Source organism: Sesamum indicum, linkage group LG6, assembly GCF_000512975.1.
Source record: "Sesamum indicum cultivar Zhongzhi No. 13 linkage group LG6, S_indicum_v1.0, whole genome shotgun sequence".
Classification (NCBI taxonomy): domain Eukaryota; kingdom Viridiplantae; phylum Streptophyta; class Magnoliopsida; order Lamiales; family Pedaliaceae; genus Sesamum; species Sesamum indicum.
In genome coordinates this window covers 3,218,635-3,244,313 of record NC_026150.1, presented here as the reverse complement: position 1 = coordinate 3,244,313, position 25,679 = coordinate 3,218,635, and the positions used below count along the sequence as shown (strand labels likewise).

General features: G+C 34.7%; 1 protein-coding gene across 1 annotated transcript; it reads left to right on the top strand.

Moving 5' to 3' along the window:
- On the top strand, positions 5,165-24,699 carry LOC105163531 (callose synthase 3). The gene is made up of 43 exons (XM_011081921.2): positions 5,165-5,415; positions 5,959-6,202; positions 7,053-7,153; positions 8,681-8,805; positions 8,927-9,020; positions 9,174-9,284; positions 9,387-9,503; positions 9,658-9,750; positions 10,739-10,830; positions 11,162-11,288; positions 12,504-12,641; positions 12,745-12,821; positions 12,895-12,988; positions 14,699-14,818; positions 14,916-15,033; positions 15,505-15,839; positions 15,931-15,983; positions 16,061-16,121; positions 16,445-16,526; positions 16,656-16,705; positions 16,829-16,915; positions 17,480-17,617; positions 17,711-17,805; positions 17,931-18,015; positions 18,513-18,673; positions 18,743-18,866; positions 18,972-19,072; positions 19,153-19,282; positions 19,370-19,521; positions 20,312-20,421; positions 20,494-20,619; positions 21,022-21,090; positions 21,216-21,402; positions 21,474-21,627; positions 21,832-21,951; positions 22,024-22,139; positions 22,234-22,317; positions 22,415-22,527; positions 22,616-22,845; positions 22,930-23,727; positions 23,824-23,874; positions 23,954-24,139; positions 24,217-24,699. The coding sequence occupies exons 2-43, from the start codon at positions 6,010-6,012 to the stop codon at positions 24,463-24,465; spliced, it is 5,847 nt and encodes a 1,948-aa protein (XP_011080223.1). The 5' UTR covers positions 5,165-5,415; positions 5,959-6,009; the 3' UTR covers positions 24,466-24,699.

Sequence of the window (25,679 nt, the reverse complement as noted above, 5' to 3'; positions counted from 1 at the left end):
TGACTTAATGGGCCAATCCAACTTACTTATCCAAACTTCTTGATGGGCTCAACAAAAACATTTTACATCATAGAGAGAGAGAGTTTTATAGAAATAAATACTAAGGTAAGCAATTTCCGATATTTTTGGACATGTCGTGACCTAAAAATGATGATGGTGTCAAAGTCATCTAATTTTTTCTTTTTTATCTATGCTAATATAAAAAAGAAAACGATCTACATACTCACAAACGACGATTAATAATACAGTTACATTAATTTTATATGAAGTCAAAAATGTCTTTCAATTGATAAGATAATTAATTTATTGAACATTTTAAATTTTATATTAGGAGATAAATTAGTTTTTTTTTCTTTTTTTAATATATTATATTAATTTATATATTTTACTCTTATTTATAATATATTTTAAAATATAAAATATTATTTATATATATGTGGGAATGATGTACTAATGACTGTAGTAGAATTAGAACAATAATATGACCAAATTAATTAAAATACATAATAGGTACCAAAATCGCATAACAAATAGCAACGGGCTGAATTTTCTATTTTGACTCGTAGTAATGCATTTAAATTATCCACACGCATGTATGAAAATTAGATTACATACTTATTTACTGAAAATTTTGTCTACAAATGACATATATTTATTAATAATTATATTTAAAATAAAAAAGTTCAATCAACACTAAACATAAAATAAGACGAAACATAGGTTTATTGGCATTTTAGTAAATATTTCAAAGTTGGTTTTAGACGTTTATATCCTCGATATATTTACAGATATCCCAAGATACCCTCATCTCAACGGAACATTCTTTACCTTCCGTACAATTATATTATTTAGGGGCAAATGAATAAATTTCAAATAAGTGCTTAATATTGTAGTTTATTTCCCAAACACTTCAATTTTATTTTATTTTTTTCACTTTTCTTTTCCGTATTCAAACACTTATTTGACGTGATAATTACACTCTCGTATTCTGAAGTTTGGTGTCATTACATGTAGATCTCTCATGGTTTGAAAAAATTACATCTAGCACTCATGGGGTTTGCTTCCGTCTAACAAATAAGTCATTCCATTAGGCAAAAATTCACTGAATTTGCTGATATTAATAAAAATTAATATTTACTCTCGATTGATTTAATATTAATTTGTTGCAGGTCAAACAATTGTTTATAAAGATGAAGATATGCCTTCTGACATGCATTAATACGTGAAGATGTATGAGTTTAATTTGATCATAAAAATATTTATTTAACCTGCAATAAACCAGTAATAAGTCAATTTTGGGGAAAATATATATACTTTTTAATTTTTGTTTATGAATATCAACAAATTCAGTAAATTGTGACTAACATATGGATTTATTTGTTACATAGAAGTAAACTTTATGGATACTAGACGTAATATTTCAAATTACAAAAAAAATTACATATAATTACACAAAAACTTTAAGAGATGAGAGTGTAACATCCCTTCATTTAACTTACAATTTCTTTTTACAACTGATCTTCACAACAAAAGTATTAGCTACTCTAAACATCCCCTTAAAATTGGATTTCTTTTCATACCATTTTTCAAAAAGCTGTAATATGCTTGGAGAATATTGTTCACAAAGAAACAAAATTAGGGAATTTAATACAAAACAAATTTATTTATATTTTGAAATCGGAATTTTCATAGACACCTGAAAATTAAAAATATATATATATATATATTGTATTTTATTTTTCTTGTAAAAGCATGAACAATTTTGGGCTTGTATTTTCACCAAAATAGTAAATTTTGTTGCAGTAGAGAATATATATATATATATTAAAAAATATTACTTTTTATCCAAAAAAAGAAAAGAAAATTAGAACGCAGCGATTTCTTTTATTCTATCTTTTATTGGTAAAAGAAAAAAAGGATAAATTATATATTACCATTCAAATTATGCCCGTTTTTATACTTTGTCATCGAAATTTCTTTTTGTGTCGACTCACCATCTCAACTTCATGAAATTTGCACTTTGTCATATATGATAATTTTTGTATTAATTTTTCTGCTGAAAAAATATTATATATTGTGTATATATGAAAAATATCACATCATACAACCTTTAAGTATCACGTGTACATTGCATGTATTTTTTTTTTTACAAAAATAACTAGATGAGAAATAGTTAAAAATGTTAAAGTACAAAATTTGATAAAATTAAAATGATAAATTAATATAAAAAATTTTAAATTTCAAAATATAAAAATAATTATAATTTGAATGGCAAAATAAAATTAACCAAAAGAAAAATAGAGAATATTTGTTCAAAGTAAAACCAAAGGGAATGAAGGAGAATTGATGATGACATAGTGACTTGTTTGGCTACCACTGCACCCCCACGTGGCTACAGAACACCCTTCTTATACTCATTCAAGATTGGCCTATTCATTCCGGGTGGGTCCCTTTATAAAAAGTAGGCTAATCCAAGCAACCATTATTTTGTGATATTATTCATTTTTGTTTAAATTATAAATATTAGTAATTAAAATACACAGATATGTGTGTACAATTTAATATTTTGATTTATTCATATAAAACAGAAAAAATGAAACATAACTGATACTTCTTATTTATTTTAATGAGCATAATTAGTATTGTGATAGAAAAATTTAAAGAACTTTTTATTTGGTATAAAAATAAAAAACTGCTTAAAAGCATTTTGGTTAATATATGTTTGCTTAAAACATAATAAATTTTTCAAAACAGTATAACGTTACGACCTTATAAACTCGTTGAAAAAGAATAGTGAGTTTTTAATATATATATATATATATTTTATGATTTTAACGAGTTTCTTCAATTTTAATCCTATTGATTATTATACCTCAAAATCTTAGTTTATAAATACATTTCAAAGGGTTATTTTTAAAATTAAAATTTTCAATATTTTATAGGTTTTAAAAATATTTTATTATAGTTTATGAGCTTATAAGATATTTTAAAGAAATTTAACTAAGTACCCTCAGATTCGAATTATTATTATTATTTAAATAAATCAACAAACAATCCGAGGATCACACGTAAGAGGTTATTAAAATCATGAAGATGAATTGTTTGTTTACTTTTATTTTTTTACTAATAGCGATAAATAAACTGTAATAATTCATATGAATATAATAAGCAATACTTTTATTTAACCATATATGAATATAACTAATAATAATAAATAAATTACAATAACTCGTATAAGATAAGACAAATACCTAAATATTTAATAAGACTAAAACACATAATATTAAATTTATTTATGAGATTTAAACTTTAGCTTCGATTTTTTAAGACGACATTGGTACCTTATTTATTTTTTTCCTGCTGGAAGAGGTGAAAGTCATTAGCATCTTTTAATGTGGTAAAAATGGATTATTAGGTTCTGCGCGGGTGCTGAAACTCCCAAATTAACCCTCAGTTTTGTGATTATTCCTTGGAGAAGGAGAAATGCAGGGCCGACATTATGCAGGTTTTCTGAGGGTAATACGGTACATGCACGACCAACCCTTAACGGCTACTGCTTTTTGACCTTTTCTGATTTACGTTGGACTGAAAAGAATCTATCTTTTTGAACTTTAAACAGGTTAGTGAAACTGTCCTCGATGTTGCTATTTTTTACGTGAATGCCATTGAGAGAAATTTTTCCAGCAAGGGTGGCGGCTCCTAACATGCTTTCCAGTTTCCACAAGCCATGCACTTTTAATATGTTTTTATAATTTTTATAATTATATTAATATTTTAATAAATTAAATAATATATCATTCAATTAATATATCAATATAATAAAAAATAATTAAATAAATTTTATTATAAGCTCACAAATTTATTTAAAACAATATAAATATCTACATATTTTACTGGACTCAAACTTATTAGAGAAACATCAACTTTAATCATTATATTAATATTTCGTCGGTCACTCAATTATTACCATTGTTAATTAGGTCTGCACAACATGCAAATAAAATACTTTAAAAAAATGAATTTGAAAAACAATATAAATATCTACATATTTTACTGGACTCAAACTTATTAGAGAAACATCAACTTTAATCATTATATTAATATTTCGTCGGTCACTCAATTATTACCATTGTTAATTAGGTCTGCACAACATGCAAATAAAATACTTTAACAAGATGAATTTGAAAAACTTATTTTTGGAAAGATTAAACATACCGAATACACTATAAATATATATATTTTAAAAAAGAATATACTAAATATTCATTTTTATAAATAAATTAAACAGTGCATGAGGGACAACCATCGTAGCCGTCAATAGGGCTAAAAAAAAAATTGACTTACTATAACTTTTTTATATTAATAAAAATCAGATAAAAATTTATCTTATTTCAAATAGACTTACTACTAATTTATTGCAAGCTAAATAAATCTTTTTATGATCAAATTATCCTTATATATTTTCACACGTTAATACATGTACGGAGTGTATCTTCACCATTATAATGGCAATTTAGATAGAAAAAAATTGTTTAACTTGTAATAAATAAGTAATAAGTCAATCAATGATAAATATTATTATTTAATTTTTTTGTTAATATCAAGAAAATCAATGAATTTTAACTAATATATGAACCTGTTTCTTATATGGAAGAAAATTCCAAATGTTTTTCAAATAATAGAATTTATGTATAATTACATCAAATTTTAAAAAAGAGAATTGTAATAATCCCTAAATGATTGTAATTAAGGAACTGTATAGTTGAATTATTAAACCATAAATAATAAAAAAATCACTTAAACTCACATATATATGTATAAATTTAAATTACAATTTAAAAAATATTGCATCACAAATTAATTTAATTATTCTATTGATCTTTTTGTAGATCCATCCTCACACTAAAAGGCAATTTCTTTTCTTTTTTTAATTATTATTTTATTTCTTCAACTTTTTTGGTGTAGGACTTAAATAAGTACGAGACATTTGTCTTTTCCTAGGAAGGGCAGAGTGGTAGTCTCGTAATAAAGGATAAAGGCAGGGGCACCGAGCGGCACGGAAAACCATAGTACAGAGGCCCCACTCTCCACTCCCTCACAAATCACAATATCTTTTCTAATTTACTTACCGTTGGTTGCATCTCCATATTTACTCTCTCTCTCCTCTCTCTCTCTTTTTCTTGCTTTGTTGCTAAGTAGCTTGCTTAAAGCCACAGCACCCTCACAACCCACTGCCCTTTTTTTCTCATCCCTTTCTCTCTCTCTCTCTCTCTCTCTCTTAGGGTTGCTGGGCTGCATTGCCATTTTCGGAACTCGTTCTGCTTTGGGGAACTATCTCTGCCTCAAGATTCGTAGCTTTGAGTGAGGAAGGAATGCGGAAAGAGAGGAATATCCAACTTTAATGATTGTCTTTTGGTGTGTTTCTGTATCTTCTTTTTTCTGTTTTTTTAGTTATTGCGAATCAATGTCATTGTTGATGGAGTCTTGTTGATCTGCTTCTGCTTGAGAGAGAAGGGTTTGAGTTGGTTTCTTGAAGTAGTTGTTTCCTATGTGCTGGTAATTCTATGCTGTACTTCAACTTGCTGTCTGAGTTCTGAGATGTGTGTGCGCCTTCTTTTTCTTTTGTTTTAGTTTTGAGGGGTGGGAGTGGGTTCTTGGGTGGTATAAGGTGTAAGAGGGTGTTCAAGGAAGGGCCCTGAAGTTGTTTTCTTGTTTGAATAATGATCAAGTTTAGTTCATTATCCTGGTAAAGGATTGTGTTCAGCTTTCTTGGTTTGTCTGTTTGAGTATGTCACGATTTTCTGCAGTATTTTTTCCATGAACTCTCACATTAGCGATACTAAGTATCCGCGACACTGCCGTTTCAAGATTTGGTTGTTTCTGTATGGATAACAACTGCATTATCTTATCATGGATTTGTTTCTTTAGAATGTTAATAATAAATTAAATTTTGTCTAGAGATATTTTCTTGGTTACATACTTGGGTGAGGAAGGGGGAAACAAAGTAAAATGTCATCACGTGGAGGATCCACACAGCAGAATCCGCAACTGCAGCGGCGGATCACACGCACGCAGACGGTGGGGAATCTTGGGGAGTCTATTTTTGACAGTGAAGTAGTTCCTTCATCTCTGGTGGAAATTGCACCCATTCTTCGTGTTGCCAATGAAGTCGAGCCAAGCAACCCTCGCGTTGCCTACCTCTGTAAGCGTTAAATGATTTTGTATATCTATAGTATTTACAATGCACAAACCTTCCCCTGCAGACAACTCAGATATATGTGTATGTGGTGTCATGTGGCTGTGCATTTTTTACTTTCTGATGCTTTAAGGGACTTGCCTCATGCCTGTGTAATTTTGTTAGTAGGGTTAATGTCGAGGGTCAGAAAATTAGATTGTTGACAGATGACATTGTCTAGTTTGCATTCTTCAAAGCATGAGACTTTCATTGCTGAAGGAAAAAGAAGATATCCCATGAATCTGCATTTTCTTTATTTAAGAGTCATTGCTAGTAAATTCCGCCTGTTTGCTCTTTACAGCTATTTACTGTGGGTTGGTTCAGTGGATTCTCGTGCCTTGCTTCTGTTAATCACCGTTATCTTTTAGTCACAAAAGTCCAATGGGTTTCTCAACATGTGCATTGTTTTTTGGGGTTGCAAGAAATAAGATGCATCACCATTTTCAGCAGTTGCTAGTGTTCAACAATTCCAGAGTTTCCCTATTCCCAATTGCTAAAGCCTTTTCGAATGCCTAAAACTTACAGATATGTTTGCCATTTTCTCTGGTCAAAGACAATTCAAAAGCTACTGTATCCCCTCTATTTTTAATATTTGTGTGTTTTGATAACCTGTGGTTTATAGAATTCACGTAAACTATTGAATTATATGTTTTAAATTTATTCTATTTGTATTGTTTTTTTCACCTATCTTTTTTCTGTCTTATCTTCTCTATGTGCTCTTGCATTGGCTAAGTGAACTTTTGTGAAGTTCTTTTAATGATTGTGCTTTTGTCATGTGGTTGAAGAATTCTTAAACACTAATGTATAACTTATGCAGGTAGGTTTTATGCTTTTGAGAAAGCCCATAGGTTGGATCCCACTTCGAGTGGACGTGGTGTTCGTCAATTTAAAACAGCTCTTTTGCAACGTCTTGAAAGGGTAAATATGAAAAGTTTGTTGGGTGCTTGAATGATCTACTTGGTGCATTAGAATCATTTTACATAATCAAGCATGTCACATATGCTTTAAACAATCTGTAGAAGTAAGACTCTATACTGTTAAGAGTACTCTATTTGGAATTTCTGGCTAGTTCTTGCTTCCTGAAGCAACAGTTATTATCAATAGCCATCTTACGGTTGTTGCATCCATCTCTCTGTTTCATCAGTTATTAGTGATTTTGTTATCATGGGAAAATGGGATGGATGTCTCACGATTGAAAATGGGGTAAGTATGTTCTGCTTCACGTTAATAATAGGCTGAGATGCTGAAAGAATATTGGATCGTGGCATTCCAATTCTTTGGGACCTTTTTGATTTATTTGGAAAAGATCCAAATGAACCCTTTATGTTTAGTTCCTTTTAGCTTTATTTCTCTAAATACTTAATGGACCACTACATAAATAATTAGACTAACCAAGGTGCTTCCGTGATATGATGGATATTTTCTCCTTCACTATCTGATTGCAAGCTATAGAAATAAATATAGAGAAAAACTGCCTTTTCTTACCCACTTCTTTTTGGGATCAAGTTTCAAAATCTGGTTGAAAGCTACTTTACTTTTCACATAGTACCTGAAGAATGTAAGGTTTACAAGAGAATAGAGTTTGGGAGCTTCATGATATCAGTACCACAATTACTTTAGTATAATTTTGTTTTGCTGAAAATTTTTTGATGGACTTTGTATTGTTCATATCAAAGACTAGAGTGAGCACTACTTATATTCTGTCAGTATGCTAAAACATGTCAAAGTAGTTCCATGGTCTCCTTTTACGACATTTATGAAAAAATCAAGTTTTACAGAGTAAATCTGGAAAAAGGTCCAACTATTCGTAATTTCGTATAGTGCGATGTATTAGTTTTAGCATTCTACCAAACTCCTCATTTTTTATGTTTTTTATATAAAGTTGGTGCTGTGTAAAAGCTTATTACTGCAAGCAATTTGAATTTACTTTTCTGGGTGTCATCGGTCTATTTGCAAGTACATCCTTGTAAGTCACATGTAAAATAGAAGTGTTAAACTGTTGGTCTGATGAATTCTAACATGTTAGAGGATCATCAACTTTCCTGGTAAGAATCTGTAGATCAATTTTTAAGTTGATTAACCTGTTATGACTGGAGAACTCTTCCATGTTGACTTAGTTTTGAAGTCTCAGTCAGATAGTGTTAAGTGTAGGCATCCTTCTTGGGCTCGCTTGGACAACACTTTTTCTGGATATTGATTTTAGGAAATGGCATGTTTCCACATTGACCCTAATTCCATGGTCTTGTACACTTCCCAAGTGGAAGTTCTGCCAGTTGTTTTTAAGTTTAACAGGTTATTGCATGGTTGCAATGGTTTATATGTTATCTATAACAGAAGGAACTTCACAGAGCCTCCTATTTTATTAGTTTTCTTGGGAAAAATTATTCATTAAATATAACATGCTTCCAATTTTTTAAAATTTGTTTGTGTGTTTGCTGTTTACAGGAAAATGATCCCACCCTAATGGGAAGAGTAAAAAAAAGTGATGCACGTGAAATGCAGAGCTTTTATCAGCATTACTACAGAAAGTATATCCAAGCTTTGCAAAATGCTGCTGACAAAGCTGATCGGTGAGTTTTTATCAATTATTCATCCTTCCTTCTTTCAAGGTGCAAATGTTGTATATAATTTATTGTTTATCATTTGGTAAACTTTTGTTGTTCTTTAGGATCTAACTTCTGAAAATGGCAGTGCACAGCTGACAAAAGCATACCAAACGGCTAATGTTCTTTTTGAGGTTTTGAAAGCAGTTAATCAGACACAGGCTGTGGAAGTTGATCGTGAGGTAATATCAATCCTGTGTTTGATGTGATTCCCATGTCTGGTCTTCTTTCACCTACACTTGATTTCATGGATGACCCTCAAGCCGAATCAATAATGTCTCTCATTGTTTTTTTTTTCTTGAACATGAATGTTTCATTGGTTTTCATTTCCACAGATATTGGAGACTCATGATAAAGTGGCAGAGAAGACAGAAATCTATGTCCCTTATAATATTCTGCCTCTTGATCCTGATAGTGCAAATCAGGCAATCATGAAATATCCAGAGGTTTGGAGTCATCTTATCTCCTTGTTTGATTTTCTGTTGCTTATGTTTGTTCTTTTGATGATTTTGCTTTTTTGTGTTACTTGACATGACCTTAACCTGCAGATTCAAGCCGCTGTAGTTGCACTTCGGAATACCAGAGGTCTTCCTTGGCCAAAGGATTACAAGAAGAAAAAGGATGAAGATATACTTGACTGGCTTCAAGCTATGTTTGGTTTTCAGGTAAAAGCTACCGTCTATCCCATCTTGAAATGATGATGATAACTTGCTGTTACATATTCCATGCATCAGATGAAAGAGTAAGGATTTGTGCATATTGAGATTACAAACCTAAATGTCCCATTGAATCCCATTGCTATTGGCTATTGATTTGCAGAAAGATAACGTGGCAAATCAGAGGGAGCATTTGATTTTGCTACTTGCAAATGTACACATACGACAGTTTCCAAAGCCAGATCAACAACCCAAGGTTTGCTTTCTTGCAACTGTCTTCTGTCTTTTGGTGTTCTCGTCCCTTTGCAAGGGTTCCTGAATCACTTTAATTCGTCCTTTCATGAACTCAAATGTAATGACGATAAAAGCTTCTCCTACCTCTTCTCTCTCTTGGAAGTTCTGAGCATTCCTTATTGTTCTCTTAAGGCTGTCTCGAAAGAAAACATAGTCTTGCTTATGCTGTAATTAATATACATAATTTGATATTTTATTCTGTTAATGCATTTGTTTCGTATAATGATGGGAGCTCTGTCAATCTTATAATGGGGTAATGTGGACAGATGGCCTTTCACATCCCAGTTTATCCTGTTCAATATGTGGTTTCACTATCTAAAAGCTGGGGGCTCATTTGTAAATGAATTCTGTATTAACATGGATTGTTGCCCTTGCCAATATGTTGGACAGCTGCCATCAATCAGGCAAAAAAGGATTACCCATGTTAACTATTAGGAATTACTGCAAACCTTATAAGTCATTCATTTTATGCCATGAGTCATGCACGGTGCCGACCTTGCCCAATGAAAGCGCTGCCTACGTCCATATTCCTCACCCATTTAAAGGCCATGTGTTGCAATTCCACTATTCCTTGAGTTGGTTGCATCATCAGGGTGCCCTGATACCATTTTGATGCCTTGTCATTTGTTAACATATTTTGGCAACCACTTAACTGGCCTACATGCTTGATCCCTTGAGGCATAGGAGCTATTCGCAAATATTCATGACCCTATAAGATCTGGCTAAGGATTCTTTGCCTCATTATAGACTAATTTAAGCTTTGCCCTTCGACCAGACGAACAACAATTTAAGATGTTGAAAACACGGATTAAGCTATAACTACATTTAAAATATATCTTAGCTAGGCTGTTTCTAATTTTACTTTGGTTCTCTTGGTGGATGGCGGTAGGCATCCATCCTTATCTCACTTTTTTGTGGTAAAGCAATTCTAACAATTTATGTGCTTTTAGTTGGATGAGCGTGCTCTAGATGAAGTGATGAAGAAGCTATTCAAGAACTATAAGAAGTGGTGCAAGTATTTGGATCGCAAAAGTAGCCTCTGGTATGCTTCTAACTCAAGGATCTTTACTCAGCAGTGATGTTTTCTATGAAGATCTCGTAATCCTTAGGTTTGGTTACTGTCAATATTCATGTCAATGGGGTTGAATCATGGAAGTTTGTCCTAGTAGTGTAGTTTGTGTCTTAATATTTTCCATTGCAATTGAGATGTGGAGCATGTTATCTAATTATTGGCTTTGGAGAGAATCTTGTAATTTTTCCTGTGATGTTAATCTCTTATTTAGATATCTATGGATGAAAATATGGTTTAACCATGACTTGTTCTTTGTGCATTGGTAGGTTGCTGACAGTTTGTTGATTGTATATAATCACAGGTTACCCACTATACAACAAGAAGTCCAACAGCGTAAATTGTTATATATGGGACTGTATCTTCTTATTTGGGGAGAGGCTGCCAATTTAAGATTCATGCCAGAGTGCCTCTGCTACATATATCATCATGTATGCTTTCAGAATTTATTTCCTTTGCACAAACTAAACAGGATGAAAACAGAGACGAATGATTTCTTGCATTTTACTTTGATATTATGCTTTCAAAAGAATATGATACTGTTGCACATGGGAATGTATTATTTAAGATTTATGTCGGAGTGCGCTATAGATATCATCGTGAATGCTTTCAGATGCTTATTTTCTCTATTTTCTTGGCATGCCTTTGATACTATGTTTTGGAAAAGTATGATACTGTGTCCTTATCAGTTTTGATGTTAGATAGGGGATCGAGTGGAAAATCTTGTACGTGAATTCTTATTGTTCCATTTCACTTGTGTAGTTATTAAATCAATGGATAAAGATAATGGTTGATTGTTGAAGCACATATGAGTTGGTAGCTTTGATTGCTATGAAAGATTTAACATAACATTGTATTACTATATGATGCTAGTGAGACAAAATGAGTTTCTGGGTTTATGGGCTAGTCGAATCTCACTGTCATAATTTTTCACTAGGAAGGTTATTTGTACTGAAGTTTGTCATTTACAACCTTTATACTCTCTGGAGTGGACAGCAACTATGTTATTCTTGAAAGGTATCTTTAATGCAACGTGTTGTGTATTCTCCAAGATATATTTAGAAGTTGGACCTTCCTTGTCAAGACATGGCTGTGGGGGTAGGTCTAAATAAATGAGCTTTCATCACATTGTCATTGCTAGTTGAAGCTGTTTATTTGCTTTCTTGCCTGTAAGTACATTTTTGCACATTTCACTTTACTGGATGGTGTGTCTAAAGGATACAAAGTATCTTTGTTGATGCAAATTGACAATAACTAAGCATGAAGATTTTAAACCAGCACTGTCACATAGATCAAATTTAGAACTCTGAGCGCACTAGTCAAGCCAAGTGGCACCAGATATTTCCCTGGTAAACCAGAACAGTAAAAATGGTGCTGGGAGAAAAGATTGCCGAAAGGGTTCTTGTGAGTCACTAGGTACTATGGTTTTAAGGTTGTCAATTGACTCAATTCTGGTTCTGTTTACTGCAATTGGAACTGTATGTTGCTTTCGTTCAATTTCTATGGTGGTGCTACCACAGGGGGTGTTATCCTGCAATAATTTATTTTCTTAATATCAGATTTTGGAGAAGGGTTTCTTTATGAAGGGAAAATAATTCAACTTTTGACTTGGTTAAGTAATTCTTTTGGCTTTTTATCTTTGTCAGATGGCTTTTGAACTTTATGGTATGCTTGCCGGAAATGTTAGTCCAATGACTGGGGAAAATGTGAAGCCAGCCTATGGAGGAGAGGAGGAGGCTTTCCTGAAAAAAGTTGTTACTCCAATTTATGAAGTGATTGCTAGGGTATAGCTCGTATTACTTGGATAATTTTGTTACTGTTTTATTTCACTATTTAACTGATAATATTCCTATTCCTTAACTGTAACTTACCCTTTTTGATTATCAGGAAGCTGCAAGAAGCAAAAAAGCAAAATCAAAACACTCGCAGTGGAGAAATTATGATGATCTGAATGAATACTTTTGGTAAGTAATATTCGACATTTTAATAAATCTGCTTATGTCTAAATTGTTTACTTATTTTTTTATAAAAATCTAGGTCTGTAGATTGTTTCCGTTTAGGTTGGCCCATGCGTGCTGATGCTGATTTTTTCTGTAAGCCTGTGGATCAACTCCAGAGTGAAAGGAATGAGGTATGTATGGCATGAGGATTTTCACGTTCTCGAAAACACGTGTTGTGATGATTGACTTTCGCAATGTGGTGACAATGAGCCCAAGAGTTCAAATTGCCAGCACTGTTGAAGAATGCTCTGTATTTCCCCTTCTTTGTGCAAAGCCTCTGTATGTCCCTTTAAACAAAAATGATTTTGGACCATCTCTCTGTTCTATATTTCTTTTGGGGAGTTTCATGCATAAAATCAGGGGGATTGATCATGTTCTTCGTGTGGGGTACTATCACATTTAAAGCCATATTAATGTGGATGGCTGTAACTCCTTTCAGATAGAAAGTGAACTTCTAGCTTCTTTTTGCTCCTGTGCTTCTTGTAGATCAGATCGATGTATCCCTTGCATAGATGATTGAGATGTGGGTATGAAACTGTAGTTTTGCTGTGGCATTGCATCCAAGTGTCGGATTTGTATCTTATAATACTTCGCCATCTTAGATTACTACTGTTTGGAGAAGAGCCGAGCCAGGCAGCACAATCTCAATGAAGTGTGGCGCCCTGGTAACCTGGTGGAAGCTGCTATACAATCCTCTGTATATTCTCAAATTACAAACTGAAATCAGGCAACTCACAACTTAATATTTTGAAATCTTCACTTATGACTTCCATTTTCAAGGGAACATAATTATATTCTTGGTGACCGAGGTTGGGTGAGATATGGAAGTCTGGGGAGTGGAGGAAAGATTTGTACTTGAAAACAGGCAGAAAGATCATGATGAGAAAGTTGCTAGTGATAGGCTATAGTGATGCAACATCAACTTGGAACTTGGCCACAAAGAAGCAATGCTGTATCTGGAAAACAAGGAAATATCAAATCATTTTAAATTCAAAGGTCCACTTGGGAAAGCTGCCATTTTGACTTGTGAATGATACCCCATACTCTTGGGGACAGCAGAATTACTAATTCAAAGCAATGCTGAGGCTGGATAACACGGAATTCTCAAATCATTTTAATGAATTTTCTAAGGTCCGCTTGGGAAAGCTGCCATTTTGACTTGTGAATGATATCCAATAATCTTGGGGACAGCAGAATTACTAATTCAATATATTTTTGTATACAATATTGTTATCTTTTGTTTACTTTTTCATTCGCTCTAACATGATCCTACTCCTAAGCATTTTAGATATTTTCGTGCTCACAATGGTAGAGGACTAGGTGACCCAGGTTCTAAGCTTTGGCCAGACAGATAAGCATGCGATATGAAATTAAACTTTATGTAATCCCTCGACAAAGGAAAGAGAAACCTGCTGGGTCATTGATTATTTTTCTATATTTGGCACAAGAAATTTACACAGACGACTAGAAGATTCCCAAGTTTCATTTATTGAGAGTCCATTTTCTGATGTTCGTCATTATCACTTGGCTGATTACTGGGTCATTGATTATTTTTCTATATTTGGCACAAGAAATTTACACAGACGACTAGAAGATTCCCAAGTTTCATTTATTGAGAGTCCATTTTCTGATGTTCGTCATTATCACTTGGAAACCTGCTGGGTCATTGATTATTTTTCTATATTTGGCACAAGAAATTTACACAGACGACTAGAAGATTCCCAAGTTTCATTTATTGAGAGTCCATTTTCTGATGTTCGTCATTATCACTTGGCTGATTACTTGTAGCCTAGTTCACAGTGTCTTCTAATAAAACTGAATGTTATTTTCTGTGAATTTAGGAAAATAGGCCTGTGAGAGACCGATGGATGGGGAAAGTTAATTTTGTCGAGATCCGATCATATTGGCATATCTTCAGAAGCTTTGACAGAATGTGGAGTTTCTTCATATTGTGCTTGCAGGTTTGCTACCTCGAACATCTCAATTTTTTTTCCTGCGATCATTTCCCTCTGTTCTTTTATTTGTTAATGTTGATGTCGGGAATCTCTGTCTACCAAGGCCATGATCATTATTGCTTGGAATGGTTCGGGACAGCCAAGTTCGGTTTTTGATGCTGATGTTTTCAAGAAAGTATTAAGCATCTTTATAACTGCTGCAATACTGAAACTTGGGCAAGGTATGTAATTGTTTCTAGCTCAGTGGCGCATTTATGATGCATTTTTGCTTTTGAAGGCATTTCATAATATGTAGCTCTCATTTGTTCATTCTTGATGTTAATGAATTTGCCCTGCTGTTGATAACTAAAGGTGCTGAAAAGAATGACAACAGAACACAGTACTACAACAAATTATTTCTGGAAATCATCAAATATTTTGTTCAATGGCTTAAAAATGTCGTGATACCAAATGGGCATGGTCGGGAATCATGGTGATGTATGCTAGCATGTCTTGGTAACATTTCAATTATGCTGTTACCATCTGTCATATAGACTGCAATAATGGAAGATTTCACTTAAAGATGTTAGCTATATGTTGGTGCTCCAGTATATCTGTGGTTGTGCTATTGATTTTTATGTCATATTATGAAGATCCCAATACCAAGTATTGTGTGCTTCTTTCTTGTGATATTATATGCCTATTTTGTGCAGCCATCCTTGATGTAATTCTGAGTTGGAAAGCTAGAAGGAGTATGTCCTTCCATGTCAAACTACGATACATTCTAAAGGTTGTGTCTGCTGCTGCATGGGTGGTTATCCTCCCTGTTACTTATGCTTATACATGGGAGAATCCTCCTGGATTTGCTCAAACTATCAAAAGTTGGTTTGGCAACGGTTCAAGTTCTCCTTCGTTATTTATCTTGGCTGTAGTTATCTACTTGTCGCCAAATATGCTTGCTGGCGTGCTTTTCCTTTTTCCATTCATTCGCCGGTTCCTTGAAAGTTCCAATTATAAAATTGTGATGCTAATGATGTGGTGGTCACAGGTGAGGAATAGGTCTTTGTGGATACCGTGTTTTCGGTCAATTGGAATGGAATTCAGATTGTAACCTGTGTTTCTACTCTAATATCTTGCAGCCTCGACTCTATGTTGGAAGGGGAATGCATGAAAGCACATTTTCTCTCTTCAAGTAAGGTGTCAAGGACATTACTCATTTGGTTATATATTTCATGTATATGATGTTTTATTACATTTTCGAATTCTTAGGTATACACTATTCTGGGTGCTTCTTATCATTACAAAGCTGGCTTTCAGTTTTTATATCGAGGTGCCTCCCTTATCCATTTTCTTTATTTCGTATTGATTTCATGCACGTTTTATCTGCACATGAAGATCTATTATGTTCTCCTATTGTTGGATCCAATTTAATCACATTTGTAGTGCTGAAAATTCTATTGGTGTTGGTTTTATTGCATTTTGGTTTGCTCTAAGCACATTTCATTGGCTAAGGGATGAGATTCATATTTATGGCGTTCAAGGGAGGAAAAGTATCTATTTGTTTGTTGACCTGTTGTGTTTTGATTGTTTTCTCATAATCCATATCCATGATGACATTATACTAATTTCGCTGACTATATATTCCCATTGCAGATTAAGCCTCTGGTTGGTCCAACACAGGCTATCATGAATGTTCATATATCAATCTACCAGTGGCATGAGTTTTTTCCCCAAGGTAATCAAGAAGGCTGCCATCTGCAGCTAAGTTACTTCACACACAAGCACAAATAGAGACAGTTGGATAGATGTTTTGGAACTGTAATTGCTTGCTAATTATTGAACTTCCATATGATGTGTTTTGCAGCTAAGAACAACATAGGTGTCGTGATTGCGCTCTGGGCCCCAGTTATTCTTGTATGTATCATGCATTATTTTCAGTATTGCGTTTTACTTTTTGATGCTATACTTGTACTCTATATGGGCTTTTGTTTTCTTTTCTATTTGGAGAACATCAATTTATGGGTTCTTCCTTTTCAGGTTTATTTCATGGATTCTCAGATCTGGTATGCTATATTCTCTACACTGTTTGGAGGTATATATGGTGCATTCCGTCGCCTTGGAGAGGTCAGGACAACTTCCCCTCATTACATTAACCTTCATAACATCTGTGATCTGTTAGATTTTTGTCGATTGTTGGAGACTCGAAGCTGTCTTGCGGCATTGGCAGAACTCTTAATCTGAATACTTTAGCTTTGTTCTTACTTAGGATTTGAAGAAAGAAAGAAAAAGCATACCCATAGTTGAATATGAACATAACTATACACGTGACTCACTGCGTAGCAGTACTTAAATTTATTACCCTTTCAGGTAGTTGGTGTTAGTTACAGAGCATTTTTATGTTACATCAAGCATGGTCAGAAAATGAACAACATGTGTATGGCCAAAAAGATTTTTAGACTTATTGCTAGAAGAATTTTGGGCTGTTTGTGGTTGTTAGTTTTCTTGGAAAACAAATGTTTCCTCTATTGCTTTAGTGTAAGGCAATTCGGTTCATGGCATGAGTCTGGTAATAAGATATTTCCACAAAACTAAAGCTGAGATGAATGTTTAAAATGACTTGTCCTTCATGCAGAAGCTTATTTATTTTTCTCTTTTTGGGATTGACCTTTGTCTTCTTTTTGTTTTTAGATTCGAACGCTAGGAATGCTTAGATCCCGATTCCAGTCATTGCCTGGTGCTTTTAATGCCTGTTTAATTCCAGAGGAGAAAGCTGAGCCAGCTAAAAAGAAAGGACTGAAGGCCACCTTTTCCCGGAAGTTTGAAGTGGTAGCATATTTTAGCTTCTTTTTTACTAATATATTGGGTAATACATGACATTACTGGAATTCGCATTTATTTGTATTAATGTCACTATGGCAGATTCCATCCAGTAAGGAAAAGGAAGCTGCAAGATTTGCTCAGTTGTGGAACAAAATTATTACAAGTTTCAGAGAGGAGGATCTTATTAGTAATAGGTGATCTTCTGTCTGAATTTGAAATCTGTCATTGGTTCTCTTTGATCCTGTTTTGTTTGGGTATGAAAAGGGAAAAAAACTGAGACATATATCTATTTATTTGATTGTGCAAATTCCACTATTAGGGAAATGGATCTGTTGCTTGTTCCATATTGGGCTGATCGTGATTTGGAGCTGATGCAGTGGCCTCCATTTTTGCTTGCAAGCAAGGTTTGCTTTTGACCCTTTCTGTTTAAATTAGAACCCTTCCCTTGTGTTTGTTTCTTCATTATCTTTTAGGCATCACGGTAATTTTTTCTTTGTCACCTGCATTTTTGGACTCTATTGGAGAAACTTCTCTTCATAACTAAGCCAAGGTGGACAAAATAATTATTCTTCCCAGTTGTTCATGATCAATCAGAAAGTTATAATACTTTTAAAAAGGAATGTGAGAGTTGTACTCCTTAAACAATAATATATTCTACTGAAGGGTGATTCAGATACTTCTAAAGTAATCCCCAAAATATTGTTGGCAAAAACACCCATCCCCAAGATTCACTGCTTTATTATTTAAGGTGTAAAACGACCAAGTATTTCATTCTGAAAGAAGATAACAGTTTGATGTTAAGTTTACATTATTTTGGTTCTTTTCCATCACTTGATAAGGAAGTGATTAGTTGAGATTTGAAAAAAAATGTCTGGCTAACTGATTTTATTGGATCAAACAGATCCCAATAGCAGTGGATATGGCTAAAGACAGTAATGGCAAGGACAGCGAACTGAAAAAGCGGATTAAGTCCGATGATTATATGTATTCTGCTGTCTGTGAGTGTTACGCTTCATTCCGGAACATCGTAAAATTTTTAGTTCGTGGCAATCGAGAGAAAGAGTAAGTACTCATTGCTTGCAGTTTGAGCCCATTTCTTCACTCATTCTAATCAACTTGTGTATTTGTCAGAGTTATTGAGTACATATTTTCTGAAGTTGACAAGCATATCGAGGAGGATGATCTATTAACTGAATATAAGATGAGTGCTCTTCCAAGTCTGTATGAGCTTTTTGTTAAGCTTGTAAAATACCTGGTAGGTACTTTTCTGTTTTAACTGCAATTACTTCTTGAAGTTTATTTTCTCTTTAAGATTGTAGTATGCATGCATAAACTTGACACTCAATCTGGCATTTTGCAGCTAGCTAATAAACAGGAGGACAGAGATCAAGTTGTCATTCTTTTCCAGGATATGCTGGAAGTGGTGACCCGAGATATAATGATGGAAGATCATGTATCCAAGTAATGTTTCTTTCACCTTGCAAGTGTCAACTTCTAAGGCCTGGATGGTGTGTTCTTATTGTAGTCCATTTCCTAAATAGCTTGTTAGATTCAATTCATGGTGGGTCGGGACATGAAGGAATGGTTCCTCTTGATCAGCAGTATCAGTTATTTGCTTCAGCTGGTGCCATCAAATTTCCAGCTCCTGAATCGGAGGCTTGGAAAGAGAAGGTAATAATAAGTCTGCTTCTGCCGATGTAACTTACTAACTCTTATCATCTATACTTGTTTATGATTTTCATCTATCCCTCTACACAGATCAAGAGGTTGTACTTGTTGCTAACGGTGAAGGAATCTGCTATGGATGTACCATCGAACTTAGAAGCCAGGAGGCGTATTTCCTTCTTCTCCAATTCCTTGTTTATGGACATGCCTTCAGCTCCTAAAGTCCGCAATATGTTATCTTTCTCGTGAGTTGTTAGCTATGCCTTCGCTTTCATTTCTCTGTGTGGCACAAATAGATCTGTTTTAGTCATTTGCCCAAATATTGAATATGATTTGAAAGATCATGTATCCATGTGTCTGTTTGAACTTTTTACCTTCAGCTCATCCTCGATTGATTTTGATGCTGAGGAAAATGGAGATAATTTAATGCGTGCATCCTGGTTAAGTTGCATAGACACATGGGGTTTACTCCAGCAAATGCATTTAGGCGCCAGAATAAAGGTGCAACGGAGATCCCAAATTAGGGGAAATTAGCTATGGGTAAATTTAATTGACAAGACTTGGTTGAACAAATCCTGAGAAATGAAAACATTGGTGGAGACTTGAGTTTATGTTATATGAAAAATTACACCTTATTGCATGACAGCTCTTGGTAGGACTTTCTTAATGAATTGGTTGGTGATTAATGCGGCAACATAATATTAGCAAAATTCAAAGAGTTGCGCCCACTCGATGAACACTTGCATCTTGGTTTGACAGTTAAATCATATTATTTGGTGCAAAATCTTAGGAGAGTAAATAAATCAAATATCATTAACAGCAGTATTAAACTAAGATTTCCATTAATTTATGTATTCCTGGTGACTTCTCAATGGCATTGGCTCCTGCGCCATACTAATATTTCTCTTTTCATGGTTGACTTTGTGGTCGATTACATTATTCTACAAGCCTAAATCATCAGTAGTTACACACTTGCTGGACATGTCTGAAACCATTCTGCAAGCTGATTCTTTGTTTGGTGGTATTCCTATGTAGTGTTTTGACTCCATATTACACGGAGGAGGTTCTCTTCTCATTGCCTGAGCTAGAAGTACCGAATGAGGATGGTGTTTCCATTCTATTTTACTTGCAGAAAATTTTCCCAGGTTTGTGTTTCGGCTTTTATCAGGTGTATCGTATTTCTCCTTCTCTGCTGACCTTAAACTAATATCATGCAGATGAATGGAACAATTTTCTGGAGCGTGTGGACTGTTCCAATGAAGAAGAACTTAGAGGGTCTGATGAATTGGAAGAACAGCTACGCCTGTGGGCATCCTATAGGGGCCAAACATTGACCAGGACTGGTAGGATAAATAGAATTCTCAGCATTGTGTGATCTGCACTCTCGTATCGGTTTGCCATTTATTTTTAGGCGGGGTGTCGGGTGCTTGAAATGAAACCATTGGAGGTTGACAATTTTTATAGCCTGTTCTGTTTTGACACCACACCTTGGATAAAAGGAGACCTAAACAAATTAAACATGTGATAATGCTGAGTTTCCTTTATAGTGATACAACCTGCTAATCAATGGTCATCATGGCATTGGCAGAGTCATGCATGCCTATTACATTTTATGCCTTTGATTTTGTTAACTTAAGTCATGCGGGTTGGAAGTGCCTCTGCTAGATTTGAGTGGGTGTTCCTTTGAATTTATTTGTTCACAAAGTCTATCTTTCTGGACTTATGTTTTTTCTAACTTGTGGCAGTTAGAGGAATGATGTATTATCGCAAAGCTCTGGAACTCCAAGCATTTCTTGATATGGCTAAGGATGATGGTAATATATGTTGACTCTGAGTTATGTCAATGAGCAACATTTTGCAGTTTATGCCTTTTTTACTGGTTTTCTTGTTTAAGTACAAACTATTGTGTGTAAGCAGCTGCTCTTTTCAACTTAAACAGATTTAATGGAAGGCTATAAGGCCATTGAGTTGAATGAGGATCAGATGAAGGGAGAGAGGTCGCTCTGGACACAATGTCAAGCAGTGGCTGATATGAAGTTTACATATGTTGTGTCTTGCCAGTTATACGGTATACAAAAACGGTCTGGAGATCCTCGTGCACAAGATATATTGAGACTTATGACAACGTAAGAGTTGCAGAACCATGAGGTTGTTGTCTTGTGATCTCCATCACCTAATCATGCATTTTCCTGTACAGGTATCCATCTCTTCGAGTAGCATATATTGATGAAGTTGAAGAACCAAGTAAAGACAGAACCAAGAAGGTTAATGATAAGGTTTACTATTCCACTCTAGTGAAGGCTGCTTTGCCAAAGTCAAATTCTTCAGAGCCAGGGCAGAATCTGGATCAGGTAATGATATGTTTCGCCAGATGAGATAATAGGTAGCTAAAAAATTTCAGAAATATTGATTATCAATGCAATGTCTCCTTTCTTTCACGACTTATTTTAGACTGTTGCTCTTGCACTGTGAAGATTCATGTAACGATGGAGAATCATAATTCTACATTATTTTTGCAACTGATTTTTGTTGATTTGATGGATTTACATCTGCAGATTATCTACCGTATAAAACTTCCAGGCCCTGCTATCCTGGGTGAAGGGAAGCCTGAAAATCAGAATCATGCGATTATTTTCACACGTGGAGAAGGCTTACAAACAATTGATATGAATCAGGTTTAGCATTTTTTGCTCATTTGGCTTTTTGAATTCTCTCTTCTGAGCCCTGACATGAAAATCTAAGTGTAGGATAACTACATGGAAGAAGCTTTGAAAATGAGAAATTTGCTTCAAGAATTTCTTAAAAGGCATGATGTTAGGCACCCATCAATTCTTGGCCTGAGGGAACACATTTTCACTGGAAGGTGTGTGCTCTGTCAAAACTAAGAGGTCCTGGCTGAAAATGATCTATTCGTTCTTGATTAGTTAACCCCATCATTGTTTTACTACATGATGCAGTGTTTCTTCTCTTGCATGGTTTATGTCTAATCAAGAAACAAGTTTTGTTACTATCGGTCAGCGATTGCTGGCCAACCCTCTTAAGTAAGTTTTCACATTCCTTTTTAATTATTCATTATTCACGGTTCATGTCAAGTTCATGAAAAACATCTAATTGTTGATTTCCTTACTATTCATACAGGGTTCGGTTTCACTATGGTCACCCAGATGTATTTGATAGACTGTTTCACCTTACGAGAGGTGGGGTAAGCAAAGCTTCCAAGATTATCAACCTGAGTGAGGACATATTTGCTGGTATGCTCATAATTTTGTTCTTTAAACCCTTTGAATTTCGTTTGGTGGGTGGCAGGAGCTTGTGTTAATAATGTAATTTCAAGTGCAGGCTTCAATTCTACACTTCGTGAAGGCAATGTAACCCATCATGAATACATACAAGTTGGTAAAGGGAGGGATGTAGGGCTTAATCAGATTTCTCTATTTGAGGCAAAAATTGCCAATGGAAATGGAGAACAAACATTGAGTCGTGATTTATATAGGCTGGGGCATCGTTTTGACTTCTTTCGAATGCTATCGTGCTACTTCACCACCATTGGTTTCTACTTCAGTACCTTGGTATGTGATACTGATGCATTAGCTAACAGTTGCTTTTCGAATTTCTTTTCACACTTTCTAACGTGGTTTTGTTTCCCATCACAGATTACTGTTCTCACTGTCTATGTGTTTCTTTATGGCCGCCTCTATCTTGTTCTTAGCGGTCTAGAAAAAGGCTTAAGTACACAACCAGGAATTCGAGACAATAAGTCTCTTGAAATTGCTCTGGCCTCTCAGTCCTTTGTGCAAATTGGCTTTCTGATGGCTCTTCCTATGATGATGGAAATTGGATTGGAAAAGGGTTTCCGAACTGCATTAAGTGAATTCATACTCATGCAGCTACAGTTGGCACCCGTGTTTTTCACCTTCTCACTTGGAACTAAGACCCATTATTACGGGAGGACATTACTCCATGGAGGTGCAAAATATAGGGCCACGGGTCGTGGGTTTGTCGTGTTCCATGCAAAATTTGCTGAGAACTATCGGCTGTACTCTCGCAGCCACTTTGTTAAGGGGCTTGAGCTAATGATATTGCTTCTTGTTTATCAAATATTTGGCCAGACCTACAGAGGTGCGGTTGCATATATCCTGATCACTGTATCCATGTGGTTTATGGTGGGGACCTGGCTCTTTGCTCCATTCCTCTTCAATCCGTCTGGTTTTGAGTGGCAAAAGATTGTTGATGATTGGACTGACTGGAACAAGTGGATCAGTAACAGAGGAGGTATCGGTGTGCCTCCAGAGAAGAGTTGGGAATCATGGTGGGAGGAGGAGCAAGATCATCTCCGTCATTCTGGAAAGCGTGGTATCATTGCTGAGATAATACTAGCACTAAGGTTTTTCATTTATCAGTATGGGCTGGTCTATCACTTGCACATCACCAGGACTACCAAAAGCGTTTGGGTGCGTTGTTTTGAAACTTCTGTGGCCCTCAAATTTTTTCATGTTTGTTGGCTTTGATTTTTCTGAACTTTTTGATAATACTCGAATGGATCACAGGTATACGGCATATCATGGCTGGTGATCTTCCTGATACTCTTTGTCATGAAGGTGAGGCTATTTGTAGACATTCTCTCTAATGCTAGCACTGAGGTTCTAATTTTATATTCCTTCTTGGTTTCTTCTCCAGACGATATCAGTGGGACGTAGGAAATTCAGCGCAAATTTCCAACTCGTCTTCCGTCTCATCAAGGGTTTGATCTTTGTTACGTTCGTCTCCATCCTTGCTATTCTGATCGCTCTCCCTCACATGACGCCAAGAGACATCGTTGTCTGCATACTTGCCTTCATGCCAACCGGCTGGGGCTTGCTTCTGGTTAGTTCTATTTTGTCCATCTCCCACTTTCTTTCACCAGTTCTCTTTCATTACATAACATGACTGACTGTTCACAGATTGCACAAGCATGCAAACCCATCGTCCAAAAAGCTGGATTCTGGGGCTCAGTTCGAACTCTAGCACGTGGCTATGAAATCGTTATGGGATTGCTTCTCTTCACACCAGTGGCCTTTCTCGCATGGTTCCCTTTCGTGTCCGAATTCCAGACTCGAATGTTGTTCAACCAAGCTTTCAGTAGAGGTCTTCAGATTTCTCGTATTCTTGGTGGGCATAGGAAAGACAGGTCCTCCAGGAACAAGGAGTAGCCGTAGGAATGTGATCCAGATCAGGAGCAGAAACTACTGTTCCACCGCTGGTAATATTTTCTTGCCATCAATATCTTGTAACTTATTGCCATATGTTTATTGACTATGTGATCTGATCCGATGTTGTATCCTTGTGATTTTTGAAAGGTGGGGGGCTCCATTTTTGAGCTATTAGTGTAATTATTAATCATACATATGACCTCTGAAAACATAGTCAATTATTTCTTTTGAACCTGTCTATTAGTGTTAGCTGCTTTGCTGACAACTCCGTCTTGTCACAAATATGCAAGAATGGGTTGTAAATAGTTGAACGTTATCTTCACACAAATGCATTCAATTTGGTGATAACGCCACCAAACAGCCTTATTCAGACAGAGAAAACGCTATACCTCGAATTTTGACATTACACCCGGAATGCAACAGAATGGGTAGTTGGATGGTTGACACTGTTCATTTAAAACTTCCTGTCAAATTCAATTACAAGATAAGAAAATTATGGAGAAATAAATTTTATTAATTTAAATAAAAAAATAGATAAAATCTCCGCAAAAAATAATTTCCTGCAATTTTGCCTCGAGTTTCAATCAAATGGCTTGAAGCATATTTTTTGATATTGATGCGTAATCTCCTTTGGGTTTGTAGAGTATTAGTCTTTATAAAATTTGGCATCAACTCTTTGAAGTATTTATTTCGGATTGACCCATGTAAGAACAAAATTTTGAATTTATTTTTGAGAATATATTAAATATATTTTTAATTAATAATTTATTTCAACATTTCTTACGAATGTTAATTTTTAATATTGAAGGGGATATTATAATAATTAAAGGGTATGGTGCATAAAGCATTGCAGTAGTAATTTGACCATGACCATGGTTCTAATTTGATTCTATTACATGAACCTACTATTTCGGTGTTGTCAAAAAAAGTAGGTGGGTTATACATCATGGTGTGAGTACTATATTGTTATACTTCAGGGAAAATTATAATTAACTGATATGAAATTTGGTATAATTATAAATAATTATTTTATTATTTGAGAAATTACAAATACTATTTTCAAATCCAAAATGATTATATAGTTTCTAGATGGTGAAGCGAGAAATTATTATTTTACCCTGACTGATTCTAAAACAAAAAGGTTGAAAAAATGTTAAAAAAAGAAAAAAGAAAATACGAGCGCGAGTAGAGTAAATAATCTGTAAAACATTATA

Bases quoted from the DNA above. Each gene is read 5' to 3' on its own strand.
- LOC105163531 (XM_011081921.2), top strand. From the start codon at position 6,010: ATGTCATCACGTGGAGGATCCACACAGCAGAATCCGCAACTGCAGCGG. The intron at 11,289-12,503 runs GTATGCTTTCAG...TATCTTTGTCAG, and splicing joins TCTGCTACATATATCATCAT to ATGGCTTTTGAACTTTATGG. The intron at 16,916-17,479 runs GTCAGGACAACT...TTTTGTTTTTAG, and splicing joins CATTCCGTCGCCTTGGAGAG to ATTCGAACGCTAGGAATGCT.